At 38.5% G+C, this 15,635-nt stretch overlaps 1 protein-coding gene across 6 annotated transcripts in view; it reads left to right on the top strand.

Moving 5' to 3' along the window:
• The window catches only part of asic1b (acid-sensing (proton-gated) ion channel 1b), a 204,435-nt gene extending 192,995 nt beyond the window's left edge, over positions 1-11,440 (top strand). For 5 of the 6 annotated variants that reach the window (XM_082139095.1, XM_082139096.1, XM_082139097.1 and 2 more), the window contains 4 exons: positions 1,538-1,629; positions 2,253-2,332; positions 4,677-4,778; positions 8,064-11,440. In XM_082139095.1, coding sequence (XP_081995221.1) covers positions 1,538-1,629; positions 2,253-2,332; positions 4,677-4,778; positions 8,064-8,159 — 370 coding nt within the window. In that variant the 3' untranslated portion in view covers positions 8,160-11,440. Of the gene's footprint in view, positions 1-1,537; positions 1,630-2,252; positions 2,333-4,676; positions 4,783-8,063 lie in introns of all 6 variants that reach the window. The other variant, XM_082139094.1, reaches the window with a different exon arrangement.
• The last annotated feature ends 4,195 nt before the right edge of the window (positions 11,441-15,635 follow it).

Raw genomic sequence — 15,635 nt, 5'->3', positions numbered from 1 at the left:
AAGTTTGGTGTATGTAAGTGCTGCTGAAGTGGAGATTTCTGGCTCAGAGTATGAGAAAAAACCCATTTTGAGAAAACGGCCTTTAAAATTTATAGAAATTGACTTTAAAATTTCGCTTTTAGAGTTAAATGCCCCATTGTACTTTCACGATTGGTTGCTGATGAAAAAGGAAATTACCATATTTGGATCCGACAACATTGTACAGAAGAGAGAGAGCTTTCTAACGGTGTATGAGATGACAGGGTGTTGATTTACAACTTTTGTAGCCTGACGTCGTCATACTCAGATTCTAGTCAGAATATGAGTCTGCTACTGCTCCATTGAGCTTTGATTATGGGGCGTGTTTCAACCGAACCAGGAAGGAAAATGCCTCTGCACTCAATTGGATAGACCTACAACCAATCAGAGCAACGGAGTAAGTGACGTATGTTTTTCATTCATGTTTCCATCGACAAATGCCTTGATCGCGGTCGATATCTTCTATAACAGACGCGATGGCGGAATCTACACATAATTTTTTATAAACAAAGTTCTAGAGGAGCACGTTCAAATAATCAATCCAATCAACTTGTCATCAAACAATGATCGTCTAAGGTCTACACTATCAGCATGAGAGGAAGCATATATTTATTCACTATGTCATTGTCAACTCACCTAACATTCCTTCACAGTTTTCAGCATCCCTCCACAGCCAGGAATACGGGGGGAGTACTTTGGGTTCGGGCCGAATACCGAGCCCGGAGCCTCTCCTCGGACAGCACGCCAAATATGCATTTATTCTATCTGACTTATTTGTAAGTGTGAACTCGTGAAATAACAATTCTCCAGTGGCAGTCATCTTTGTTGTAAACGAATTCAACCCAAGCGCTCGTTGGTGATGTGGATGATTACGTTACGTTGCTCATCTGTCCATCATCGTATAAAGCCCGCCCTGACAATTTGATTGGTCCGAACAATTTTTGTTCAGGCATAATAGCTCCTCAACGGATCGAGTCCAGACCGAACTTCCCGACCTAAAAATGTTGTGGGCGGGGCTAAGTTCGGCTGGCATCCAGGCTACAACTTTTGTTGAATTTAGGAGAAATCTACAGACACAAATAGACAAAGTGTAGTAAAATAAAGACCTAAATGTGTATTTTGGACTTTTTTTCACCACAAGTCTGAAAGAAGACATGTTATTGAAGACAAATAGCCCAAAATCTTTAAATTGACCAGTGAAAACTCAATTTATTTTTGTTAAGAAGTAGAGTACATTCTAACTATATGATGTAAACTCTGAAGTGCCATGGCTTGATGGTGCAAAAACGTAACAGAGGCAATCAGATTCAACTCCAGCTGTGTCTAAAATAGCTCCAGGTCTCCGCTGGCTGGGCTCCAACCAGCTGCATACAGCAGTGGCAGATAAGAGAAAGAAATGCTGTGAAATTGGCAGAGATTGTGGATCGATGCTTGGAGGGATGATGTCAAGGATTGGGAGGGTTGTGGAAGTAAATTCAGTTGAGAAGTCCTCACCTTTCTCTTCTGTTCTGCTCTTTAGAGAAAACATCATGGTGTTGGATATCTTCTTCGAGGCCCTGAACTACGAGACCATCGAGCAGAAGAAAGCCTACGAGTTAGCCGGCCTTCTTGGTGAGTGGCATTTTCCCAGACGTCAAGAGAATAATTTGATTCCTTGACATTTTCAGTGGCAATTTCACTGTGAAAATATAATTGTTTACAAAAATAGCTCTCCCTAAAGATGTTTCACTTTTTAGAAAGTCAAAGCTACTTACAGTATTTTGACTCTAAACATAAAACTGAGACACTTTAAAGTATTTGAACATCAATAAATGACACACAGCAGCTTGTAATTTTACTATTCATTCACACACTATGGGGCTGTTTACACGACACCACTTTCAACTAAAAACTTTAAAAAAATTATGCATTTTGGTCGTTCGTGTACACGACAACAGCGTTTTAGGTGCCTGAAAATGCTAACTTTTGAAAACGGTTTCAGTGTTAACAACAAAAACGCGCATCTCTGAAGACGATGACGTCATGCACATGCGTATTACGTGTTCAGTCTATAGTGTTTCATCACCATATAATGGCCTGGCAAGAGAATACAGCGTTTGCAGTCGTTACACGTATAACTTAAAGGGGAAAATTTCTCAGTTTTAAGCATATCGTTGTCGTGTGTACGTCCCCTATATTTTACAAAGCTTGTTAAGTGTGTTGAGGTGACTAATGACTGAGCTAAACGGTTTCAGGTGACATTGGAGGACAGATGGGGCTGTTTATCGGGGCCAGTATCTTAACCGTCCTTGAGCTCTTTGACTATCTGTATGAGGTAAGACCTCCATGTCTCAAATCCAAACCTGCACCTGTTGTTTCTTTATTCTTTCTATGTATTAAAGACCCTTCGAAAATATTTACCCTGAAATCTTCACGGTTGTGAAAATTTCACTCACTCACAATGGCATTATATTCTCCTCTCCTCTGTAATTGTGTCTGATATGACCTTCACAAAAGCAGCGCTCTCTAAACACTGGAGCTTTCTTCCACTTTAGACCCTTTGCCACAATCTGAATCTGAATGAACGGAGTGTAAATATATTATTATTTACTAAGCCTTTGCCTATGATGTGATTGCTTCTGAGTTATCAATACCCTGAAGACGAAGGTTGGAATTATCTCTTGATTGGGAAAATTGTCGTCGGATCTGATAAGAGGTGATTCAGCAGGTAAGCAAGCAGAGCAGAAGCAAACTACAAGAATTATATTCAAAGCGAGCTGCGGATTCAGTGTTGTCGGCAGATGCAGTGCCTCAGGCATTACGAAGAAATAATTTTAGTGTGCATGCACACGCTCTGTCATTAGCATCTTAATCAACCTGCCGTCTGCAAAGATGTCGACAAATATTGTCCTCTGATTTTGTTTACGATGATTGATAACCATTGGTCTCATCTGCAGAAGTATTACACACTTGGGTGGGCGATGTTGCGTAACAAATCTTGCGATATTATTCCTCCTATTGATGATTTTCAACTCTGGCAATGCCAGGAGAGCTATTTTTCTTGTCTGTTGTCTCGGGCGCTCCTTGGGTATCTCTGTATGATTGATAACAGATCATGTGACCTTTTACAGGAAGTGCTGACTTGAGCCTCTGTGCTACAAGCTCAGTTTATATATTTATGTATTTGTATCTTTGAGCATACGGCCAAAAATATTGAAAAATACCTGTGCAATGTGAGTCATAAATCATCATAGTATTCATGATTTTTCTTAATGTTATATCAGCAGCAAAATCTTTTGTGAAACGCCCAGTACGGCTACGCACCAAATCATATGACTGGAAAAACAGGGAGGAGAAGCAAGGAGAGCTATTTTTCTTGTCTGTTGTCTCGGGCATATCCTTGGGTATCTCTGTATGGCAGTGATTGATAACAGATCATGTGACCTTTTACAGGAAGTGCTGACTTGCACCGCTGCATATTAGCCTGTGGAAAACAAAAGCAAAGGCACAAGCCTTCAAGATGTTTCTGCTGGAAGAGACAGATTGAGATGTGAAAGGCATAGTTCACCCAAAAATGAAAAAGCTGCCATAATTCACTTACCCTAACGTTGTTTGAACTCAGTTATTTTTCTTCAGGAGAATGCAGCAAAGTTTAGCGGAAGCATTTCCACTGGGGAAACTTAGGGGTGTTTTTTTGTGTGTTTTTTTCAGAATAAGAGAGATAAAAAATGAAACCAGTCCAATATACTTATTTTATTCTGACCAAAATCACACATTATGTTGATGATGTTGATGTACAAACCTTTCGGGTGAACTTGAAGGTTGTGACTAAGGCCTGGGATCAAGTCTTCTGAAGCACTATGATAGTTTTGCTCATTTATTTAGCAATTGAGAAATTTAAGCCATTTTTACTGATTTATCATTCCAGAATAGAAGCTTTCAGTTGGAAATCCTTTACCCAAAACCATTCTTGTGATAAAATATACATGAACCGTGCAATGCTCCACAGTTTTGATAGATTGACACTCAATGTAAAAATTCCCTTGAGTCTGGTTCAGACTCAACGGCAGGCTCTAAGTATTACCAGTGACATTAGGACACAGATGGAAGACAACCTGTCAGATATGGCAGGTGGAAACTGGTGTCGTTTGCAGGAAATGAGGCACAAATACTGTCAGTTCCAGGACTTGTGTTGGTATAATCTGGCTGGTTCAAACTGAAACAATACATCATCCATCCATCATGTTACTCTGTGTGTCAGGAGGCCCTCATGGGGAATGGGGGGAAATGCCCCAGTTACAAGCTCAGATCTGCGTCTTCATATTGTTTCTGTCTGTTTCTAGAAATGCAACGTTTGGGGACAGAAGAAAGTGTCGACTTCCTGGAAAATGTTTATTTTGAATGTCTTGCATCTACGAACCCACAAGTGTTTAGTTGGATACATCACTGTCATCCATGTAAAGCTTAATCTCACATGGGATGTTTTTCTATGGTTATCTTTGGATGTTATATTTGTTATATTTGGATGAATATTTGTTTACATTCTGATTTGCTTCAGATTTTCTGTTACTCTTTTTTTTTCTTCAAAAACGCTTTATCAACTGCTCTCCTCATGACCATCTACAGACAGCAGATACCATAGTGTGAACTGAACAGCAGTTTGTTTTCTCTCTTCGCAGGTGATCAAGTTCAAACTGTGTCGCTGCGCCAAGAAGAAACACCAGCGGAGAGACAACAATGAGCGAGGAGCTGTTCTCAGCCTGGACGACGTGAAGCGTCACGTCAGTAACTATCACACCAGTATCTGTGCTGACCGATAAACTAACACACAATAAAGACTATTTCGGAATAGCATACTGCCATACTACTCTACTATTTATGCAGTATTCAGTATGTATTCAGTATGTATACTGATATATATGTATATCAGTATGTGCACAATATGCAGTTTAACATTTTTTTTTTTAAATGCAGCTACAACAGAGCAGATGCCCACAATGCAATGCGCTCAACTTGACCTTCCATTGCCAGTGTGTTGTTTGAACTAGTAGTATCAACTGTGTTTTAGCATCATCTTGAGTCATTGTTTGATTGGACTGACAAAAGTTCAGGCATTTTTATACAAAATTGAATTTGAAATGCATTTTTATTGCCGGAAATGGCAACTTACATGCACAAATGAGGTTATGTTTGAAATAGTTATTGCTCCACACTGTGCAGGGCTTGACAACATTAACTTTTCTGCTCACCATCCACTGTGGCTAGTGGTTTTCCAAAGTTACTAGACACTCAGCATTTATACTGGCCACAATTTTGACATTGATTGGGGGGAAAAAACAGCCATATAGATATTTTTTATAGTATCTCATTATTTGGGCTGCTGTCACTTTAAGACCTGACACACGGATTCATTATGCTGTTACACATGCGTTTTCTCTCCCAACTGTTTACATTCATTTAAAATATAACTGACTGTGTTTATGTAAATCCTCACCATGACCGGCATTTTTACATTATTTTGTGTGTAATTAGCCACTTTCCGACCGGAGGAACCTTTTCACAGTTCCTAGAACTATTGGCTAAAGTACCCGGATGGTCCTGCGGTGCGAACACGCCGACTAGGAACGATTTTAGTTCTAGGAACTCCATTTGGAGGAACTAATTTAGGTCCTACTTCAGAGTAGGGTCTAAACCAGCACTATGGGAACTACTCGTGACGTTAGTGTACGCTGATGACCGAACGCACGCAAAACACCAGAACCTGCCATTTTTAAAACAGCTATATGTAAACACATAGATTATATATTTACTCCAGAAACTAACTATACAAACATGGAAAACAGTGATAGATGGGCCTCTAAACCTTTATGCTGAAGAGAAAATCTAACGCAACAGAGGGGACCAAGCCAAACATGATAATATATTTCTGCTCAGCTAGCAACACTGGACATCAACCACACGGCATAGGCTAATAACTTATTTTCATATACTGTCTACTTTCTATGTATAACAGTTCTAATAACATATTAAACAGTACTGTTAGCAGCCGCGGCGCTACCATTGGGCCCGGGTGGGCCTGGGCCCACCCATTTTCTACTATGGTTTTGTACGTTTCTTCATTCAGATCTATTTGCGATCCATTCCATTCTAAACAAACAACGCAGTTTACATGCTTCGTCCTTGTTACATTATTCATTAAGATAATAATTAATAAATGCACGCATAATTATCAGTGAACTTGATAAATGTTGCAGATATTTTTTACATGCATGCACAAACAAATGCCTTTCAACTTATGTGTGCAAAATTCAGAATAAAATGAATATGCAGCAATTTGTACAAATAGAGAGTCTGTAGGCCTACTGTGTTGTTGCCATTAAATAAGCGCATTTAGTTTCATATTTGTTAAAATATTATAATGTTATTTTTTCATCTATGTTGATTATGAAAAGTGAACCGCACGAGTAAGATAGGATGAGCAATATCGAGAGACATGGAGCGGGTCAGACATGATTTTGACCACTTAATTAAGTTTTGTTTTGCAGAAAGACTTTTTTTAAGTGAATTTCGTTTTGTATAAATTGTATCTTAATAAAAAAAAAAAATATTTGCCTGGATTTAATAAATAAAAATATTTAAATATAGCAGACAACACAATCATAGAGGCGCCCGCGCGGTCACTTGCATTGCTCGTGAACAGGAGCGCATCTCATCCTAACTTAACGAAACTCAGCATATGCCTCACAGACATGAAATATATCTTAAAATGTCTTTTTAACAATTTAAAACGAAAAGAAATAGGCTACTCTCTGGTTATGTAATCCATGATGTGCATTTCTCTCTATAGGCGCGTTCACTACGGAGATGGCGATCGTCAACTTCATCTTTACAGCTGTTGTTGCTGTTAATAAACTAAAAATAATAGGCCTATAATTTTATTAAACAATAAATTAAATAAAATTGTAATTGTATTAAAAAAGCAACCAAAAATTCCTGTAAAAAAAATTTTTAACCTATGCTACGCATTAAATTCAGGTAGGCTACTGGAGTCGCTGTCCTCAGTGCCGCAGAAAAGCGCTGAAACGGAGATGAAGGGGAACCCGTTTTTTTTTTTGTTTTTTTTTTTTGCTTATTTTAACTGGCCCATCCAGTTTTCTGGGGGCCCACCTACAATCAAAATCCTGGCGCCGCTAGTGACTGTTAGACAGATCGCTAACTAATGAACACAGAATGCGAGCATTGTTTGCTCTGGCGTTCTCAGCGCCATCAAAATAAAGGTCCACCACGCTGTCAAAATAAAAGTCGCAACAAAAAGCGTCACTCCCTTACCCCTCCTACCAGTTCCTATGGCCACTTGGCCAGTGCGAATGCAAACAGCAAAACCGAGTTTGGGGAGAGTAGTTCATAGAACTGTTTAGAAGTGGACAGTTCCTATAACTAAGTTCCTGTAACTACTTGGTCAGAAAGCAGCTTTTAACTGTTTAAGTGCAATAAGCAGCAAAAAATAACTAAATTTACTGCTGAGAGGCGGCTTTATGCGCACACACTTTAGGTGTGAGTACAAAATCTGCAGGAATGAGTAAAATGATGCGTAATCCCACACCAAAATTCAAGCCTTGTAACGCCAACAATATTTATCCGGAGCAAATTGAACGAGTGAGTGAGGAGAGACTGGTTTGTGTGTCGCTGTTAGAGAGATGATAGATTGAGAAATCACAGTGCCGTATCGTGTATCTATTCTGTGGAAAATGAGTTTTGGAAGCGTTTCAGATATTTCAGTATATTTCGAAATGTATTATTGAAAATAGTTTTGACACTACATTGCACTTTATCCAAGTTTATTATTTCAGAGACCACCTTAGACGACCTCAATTAAAAAATGTGTATATATATAAAAAATTCAACCCGCCAAAGTAGGAGTGACTGCATTACACACCACTGCTGAAATCCACACACATTTGGCGGGTGTTATTGTCAAGCTCTGAGACTGTGTAATGCTTCATGTACTACTTTCAAAACAATTCAGTTTATACTGTGCAGTTTCTGATGATCTTTTTTCCTCTCAGGCACCCTGTGACAACCTTCGTACCCCGTCAAACTACCCAGCCAACATGCTACCTCACCATCCTGGCCAGGGCAACTTCGAGGACTTCACTTGCTGAGCTTAAAGCCAGAGCAGCCTGTCTGACAGAGAACAACCAAAGCCGATCACATCAGTACGGACTCCATTCACAACCGGACATTACAGAGAAACCTTCTGGATCTGCTACACACGGGAAAACCACCATGTCCTGAGATAAAACCTGACTTCGGAGGAACGGTACCAATCAACAAAGTATATTTTCACTAACACGTTACATGGAAATGTGCAAAACTTTTGATGTTTTTTGAAGAATTTAAAGGAAATACTGCCTCAAAAACAAAACTCCTTGAAGCCTCGTAAATGTGGAGCGATTTCCCCACGCCAAATTACACATTATGTGAATCGGACATCGAATAGCTTCTCGCAGCTGGACCCTGATGCCTTTTGTGTACATAGTGACGGCTCTAAACTGTCTTCAGACCAGTGGCTTATGTAGATCAGTAGATAAATATAGCGCTTATTCACTGTATGTAACCTCATTGCTGGATCGATTCTGCCTCAGTGTATCTCACGAGTATGTAACTTCCCGAACATGGTGACCATTACATGCGTCATGGGGGGGTCATTCGGGACGCTGGAGGGTTCGGGTCCCATATAACATTGTGTTACAGATCTCATCTTGTAAATGCATGCTGGTCGTCCTGTGCATGTTTTTATTTTGATTTAGATTTCATTATTACTATCGCCAAGCTTGCCTCAATTATATACAGGTGTTGGAAGATGGTGTAAAGTTTGTTTAAGTGTGTAAATGTGTGCGTGTGCAGGTTTTGCTGTTCTTGTGGGGATGAAATTTATCCGTGACCCCAGAAGAATAGCAAGCTGTCAAAAGCACCTTGTGAGAACATCTCTACAAGGATACGACGTTTCAAAGAGAAACGAACCAATGTATAAATTCATATCTAAAAATGCCAAAAAGTTTTATTTTAGGTTTAGGATTAGTCTAGTATTTGACAAACAAACAATAGATGTGAATGGAAAGTCCTCAAAAGGATACAGTGGCCCCAAAAGATTGTAACACTCGAGTTACTCTTACAAATGTGTGAGAATAGTTGCGTTAGAAAGCAGTTGCGCATCTCAAATGCTGCAGGATTGTTTTCCCTTTACTCATGTTCACTTTCCTTCATCACTTTTGCTTGCCGTCTTTGAATCAGCAGGTGTTTTTAGTGGATTCTCCTGAAGGTCTTCATTTTCACACTGTTTGCTCTTTCCTCTATCTTTTAACTCTTTCCCCACCAGTTTTTTTTAAAAGGTGCTCTAAGCGATGTTGGGTGACGTCACTTCTTTTTGACGTTCGAAGTATTGTCAAACAAAACGGAGGCTAGCTCGACCCTCCCTCCTCCTCATCCCGTCCCCTCCCCTTCCCTTCTGTGCTTCCTGAAACAGTCATGAACTTTTCCGGAGGCTTTTCCGATGTAAATTCGGGACTAAATTCGGGAAATTCGGGACTTTCCGATGTAAATTCGGGTAAATTCGGGACCGATGTAAATTCCGATGTAAATTCGGTAAATTCGGGTAAATTTGCGTTTCTTCTCCTTTTCCTCCTCCTTTTCCTCTTCTTTTCTAATTGTTAATCGGAACGTCGTCTCTTTGGTGGTGTGTCAGCCATATCAAAATTCAAGAGAATATAATTCTAACGTTAGTCATTGTCTAGGACATCTCTCCTCTAGCTAACTTCCCTCTTCATGCTTCTCCTCCACTCCCCACAACCACGCACTAACCCCCCAAACCCCACCTCCAAATCATTCTTTTCAGTTATTGGCTGGAACACTGTTTGTTATGTTTCGTGGTCCAGGCTGGGCCAGTTTGTTTTTGTTGCCGTTTGTGGAGCCTGAGCTGTCTACAGAGACCGCATTTTTTTTTTTACAGTGTGTTCAGGGGACAAGCAGCTAGCGGATAGTGAGGAGATGTTTGCTGTATGTGACTAAATGTTTTGGCCTAAAAAACGCGTGACATCGCTTAGAGCACCTTTTAAGTTGCCAGACACTGCCATCTTTTCACAAAATTTTCATGGCCCCCAGAATATTTTGTTGTATGAATATCTGAACATGCAATATATCAAAAGAACAGACCCTCTGCTTTTGAACAACAACAAAAAATGTTTAATTTTAGCTTCATTGATTCTTTTTTATTAACACTTGAATGTGGGTAAGTTTAATAAAAAAAGCAACATTTTGAGAAAAAAATGAGAAAGCTGAGAAAATCACATTTTTGTCTGAGACTATATCTGGATCATATTCAGACCGATGACCAAAACACAGATGGAGTAGATCGAGTCCATCAACACCCCTAAAGCTTCACAGTCCTATCACTCGTCCTGAGTCGACATTTTATTCTGTAACATTAGACAGTTTTGATTGATATGCTGTTTAATGTTGATGATCACGTTATTTTACATATGCATATGATTACATATGATAAAGCTTGTTTTTGCGTCTTCCTCGCATGTGTTTTGATCAGGAGATGAAGTACTCTTTCAGAAGATGTGTAATAGCGCCCCTACCGAATAACAGTGAAAACACGGACAGCCAAAAATTTCTGTCACTGGCGGGGAAAGAGTTAGCACCATCTTTCCTTTTATTATTTAAGAAACAAACTTAATTTTTATCAAATGTTTTGACACTTGGTTTGATATTTTGTGGCCAATGAAATAATATTCAGACATTTGTAAGTGTGACTCAAGTGGCCAAACACTTTTAGGGCTACTGTATGAATACATGATTGTTTATGTGTGCATGAAGGTATGACTGAACATGAATGTATGTGACGAATCTTTCATCATTTGCGCGATATTGCTGGTCTGTTTCTGGACGAAAAACTTCCCAGGATCAAGAATGTAACAAACCAAAGAGTTTGTATTGCTAGGTGGACCAGACCGATCACTCGTACGACATACCAGTATTCTAGTTGTGTGTGCGTGTGTGTGCATGTACGTGTGTTTGTTCGTGTGAGACTGTTATTCTTCTGTCTTTATTTTGATTGTTAATGAAAATTTAACTGTGCATTTAACAAATTATTATTGTTTATCTGAATTCTGTACTTGCGAGATGTATTTGTTAATGTCGCAAACTTCATATCAAAGCACAAGTAAGACCACCGAAATGTAAAGGTGATGTTAAAGAATGATAAAATATTCTTATCAGTGTTATCATGATAATCAGCAGATTCATTATTACTCTGTTAAACTTTGCTTTGTTTTGGGTTTTTTACTACAAACATACATATTGCCTGATAGTGCAGTCGGCAGATAATAGGCTGTTCTATTTATCTATGAAGGAATAATAAATATCATTCATAATTTTACTAACGTCTCACTGTTATTTCATTCAGCTTTGGGGTGGATGTCAAATTATTGTTCATGTTTAACATCAGATTACAATCATAATTCTTCAGGATTCATTTATGTTTGTGAATTATACTAGACTGAAACCTCACTTTAGCCATGATGCTTTAGATTCAAAAGCGGAGAAGCACTTTCACAGTTTTTTAGTACAATCTTTTGCTTACTTAAGCAGAAGAACGCAGACCTTCAAGAACTGTTAGCAAAACCGGACATCATGGAAATTATTCAGCTGCTGGATACTTTAAAAAAAATTTTTATAAAAATGGTTTTGAATTACAAGTAGTTCCCAATTCCCAGCCTTAATGTTCACTTACCTCAAAACTATTCATGAATTCAAACAGCAGGTAGAATTAATTTTGAACCTACATTATGGAAAGTAGAAACAGGAAGATGAAAGATGAAGGCAATGTTCGTGGGCATCAGACGGTATCAGGATACAGTTTACGAGTGGATGAGCTGAAAGATCAAACCCAAGAGGAATAATAGAAACATCCAAGCGTGAGACATCCATCAAGATCATCAGAGGACTCTACTCAGGAAGATGTGTATTAAAGTAGCACACTGGCATCAGAACCGTGATTTAATATAAATAACAGACTGCATTTTCCCAATGTCACCCGCAAGGACTGGATCGGTCCTCGTGGTGGTCCAGCATATGCTCTGTTTGTTTAAAGGAAGTGGAGAACATCACACATGATTGATGAATGTCATTTCCTGCTGTGGTCTCCGCGCTGAAGTGCAGATGCAGGGAAGACTGCCAGCGACACAACCGGCAGCGCATCCTGATGAGGATCCTGTAGTGGAACACTAGTGCCTTTGAGACGTTCCTCCTTGTCCTCCAAACGCATCAAATACATGCATTTTGAAAGATGCATTTACTCTTGCTTCACCAGAGCTGCTGCTCTCGTGAATGCGCAATTTGTTTGCTTTAGAACCAATATCCTTCTCTAAGGCTGCATCAAATTCACATCCTTAAAGGGTTAGTTCACCCAAAAATGAAAATTCTGTCAGTAATTACTCACCCTCATGTTGTTCCAACCCCGTAAGACCTTCGTTCATCTTCGGAACACAAATTAAGATATTTTTGATGAAATCTGAGAGCTGTCTCACTCCTCCATAGGCTTCTAAAGACGTTATAACTTGCTGGCCCAGAAAATGCATTAAAGACATCGTTAATATAGTCCAAGTGACTCCAGTGGCTCAATCTTAAGTTTATAAAGCGACGAGAATACTTTTTGTGCGCAAAAACAAACAAAAATAACTACTTTATTCCACTATTCATTTCCTTCTCTCTGGGCCTCGAGTTAGTTCACGTAGGATAACTGCACAGTGCTTCTGTGTTGTACGTCACCACGCATCACACACATGACCAGCGTCGGCCAATAGTGAGCCTACGTGTGACGTACAACACAGACGTGCTACGCAAAAACACTACGTGAAAAAACTCGAGGCCCAGAGAGAAGGAAATTAATAGTGGAATAAAAGTCGTTATTTTTGTTTGTTTTTGCGCACAAAAAGTATTCTCGTCGCTTTATAAACTTAAGATTGAGCCACTGTAGTCACTTGGACTATATTAACGATGTCTTTACTGCATTTTCTGGGCCAGCAAGTTATAACGTCTTTAGAAGCCTATGGAGGAGTGAGACAGCTCTCAGATTTAATCAAAAATATATTAATTTGTGTTCCGAAGATGAACGAAGGTCTTACGGGGTTGGAACAACATGAGGGTGAGTAATTACTGACAGAATTTTCATTTTTGGGTGAACTATCCCTTTAAGAGTAGATTTCGTGCATCATACATAAAAAAATAATATGCTAAAGAAATCCTTGTACAACTAATAATACCATAATACAAAAAAGCCATGGTTCCAAGTCCATAAAAACACAATAATACCATGGTAAAAATAAATAAATAAGGGTTCTCTCCAATGTGGAACAACAGAGCCTTCCTCTAGGCTAAATGTCACACGCTTTATAATTTGTGATAGAAATGTCTACATAATTGAGTAGACTGACACTAATGTCCTTGTCACCTGATTGGTGCTACGTTCCTAGTATGATCGCATTAGCGGTGTCACTTAATTTTTCAGATCATCTGAAACTGTGATTTGGAAGTACCCTACAAGCCTCATCACACTGGTACTCGCTCATCGAAAATGAGTTACTATTCATTTTCCCATAATGCAACTGTCGGGAGTTTCTGCCCTTGTGCCATTTTATCCTGTCAGATCTCGTGGCGCAATTAGAAGCTGCAGCCGTTTGTCACTGATAAGCGTGTCATCACGCTCTTTGAGAGGATTAATAATAACCCCAGAGACTCACGCTGTTTAACCGGGTCGACTGGAGAGACCTTCATTTGCATTCATGCCGGTTTTGCATATATCCATCAGATTTAGGAGGTCCAGCATCTTGAAGCATCTGTCACCGATTGCACATCAGATTCATCAATAATCGATTTGTGGAGAAGGACGCTGCGATATCATATCCTCCTGGGACCCAGGAATAGACTTTTGTCCACTGTAATGGACATTATATTTTAGTGAATTTCTCTGACATCATACATGTCACATGTCACATCCTGGGTGTCCTGTAAAGAGCACATTCAGGGCTTTCCAGAGACACCAAATGTTAAAAGGTTTCACCATGAAAACAACTTCTCCTTGGTCTTTAAAAATGTCTGACATTAATTTAGTGATCAAATGTAGGAAATATGATCATATATTGTAATTACATTTTAAATCTGACTACTTTTCAAATTGTATTTCATAAACCAACATCTCAGGAAAACGTTATGGGGTTTCAAATAAAATAAAATGTCTTTCTGTTACAGATCAGGGCATTGATTTCATAGATGTCCACAGTAGAGGACATCAGGACTTAAATCATGTTTATCAGGCATTTTGGGAGACACAAGAAGAGAATATGGAAATAAATTATACATCAATATTCCTATGAAATATTAGATATTATTATTAAAATGTTGCTAAATATTACTCCAATTATTACACTTCTTTTTTCATTAAATGTTGCTCCAAGAACACATTAATGTGCACATTAGATACAGTGTATAGATGCATTGCATTGAATGGGAATATTAATTTATGGCCATTTTACCCACATATTGCTTAAAGTAAAATGGTGTATCAATAAATTCCATTATATCTTTCATAACATAGTTGAGAATCATCTTTATACAAATTTTGGTTAAAAAAAATCCTGAAACCCCAAAATGTATTGGTGATTGAAAAAAAAAAAATCCATTGTTTTTGCCTGTACATTTAATTTAATTTAATTTCATGTCATTTTATTTTTTTAAACAACTGTAGTGTTCACTACAGAGGACATAGCATAACATATGAATAAAATATTATTTTTCAAAAATGTAATTTTACCATTTGTTTCTTATGCTCTAAACAATGTGATGACATGAAAAAAAACTAAATTCAAAAAACTTTATTTTCTGGGTCTCAGGAGGATATGACTGGTTTCAAGATGATGAAACAAAAAATTATTTCGCTTTGTTTACAGGCAGCAACATTTTTAGTTGTATGTCTTACCACTAGTAGCCCTGCGTCATCCCTGGGATGGTGTGAAGACAAGTATAAATTACTCACAGTTGAGTGAATTGAATCTGACCTGACATAAAAACATCTCTTATGTAATCTATAGCTCTATTATTCGATACGAGTGGGGAAAAAGTACATTACCAGGCCAGCAATAATGACCAGCATTAATAACGGCTATTATTCTGAGGATAAACATTGATGGCACAATAACATCTATGAATGATGTGTTTTTCAGAAATGTTCTAATGTCACACATGAGAGCTGAGTGCGCTTATATCGTAATTTACACAAACAAATAATCTAGGAAAAAAGGGATTGCGGATCTGTCACTGTAGTTTTATTGAGGTGTAGTATGTGATTTACAGTTGTTTTCAATATACAGAAATAAATAACCAGATCATATCAGCTGGAATCTCATATTTTGTTATTGTGACAACAGCCTATATGTATGGCATGATATTCCTGGCCATGAAATCTGTTTCATTGATTTTCATAAGCTATCAACATATGTCTCAGATAACTGACCTTTGACCTTCATTCTCTTTAAGTCACGGTTAGCAACCTTTTGTCAATCATTGAAAATTTTGCA

Source organism: Leuciscus leuciscus, assembly GCF_965113295.1.
Source record: "Leuciscus leuciscus genome assembly, chromosome: 15".
In the NCBI taxonomy this organism is placed as follows: domain Eukaryota; kingdom Metazoa; phylum Chordata; class Actinopteri; order Cypriniformes; family Leuciscidae; genus Leuciscus; species Leuciscus leuciscus.
This window is presented reverse-complemented; position numbering and strand designations above follow the sequence as displayed.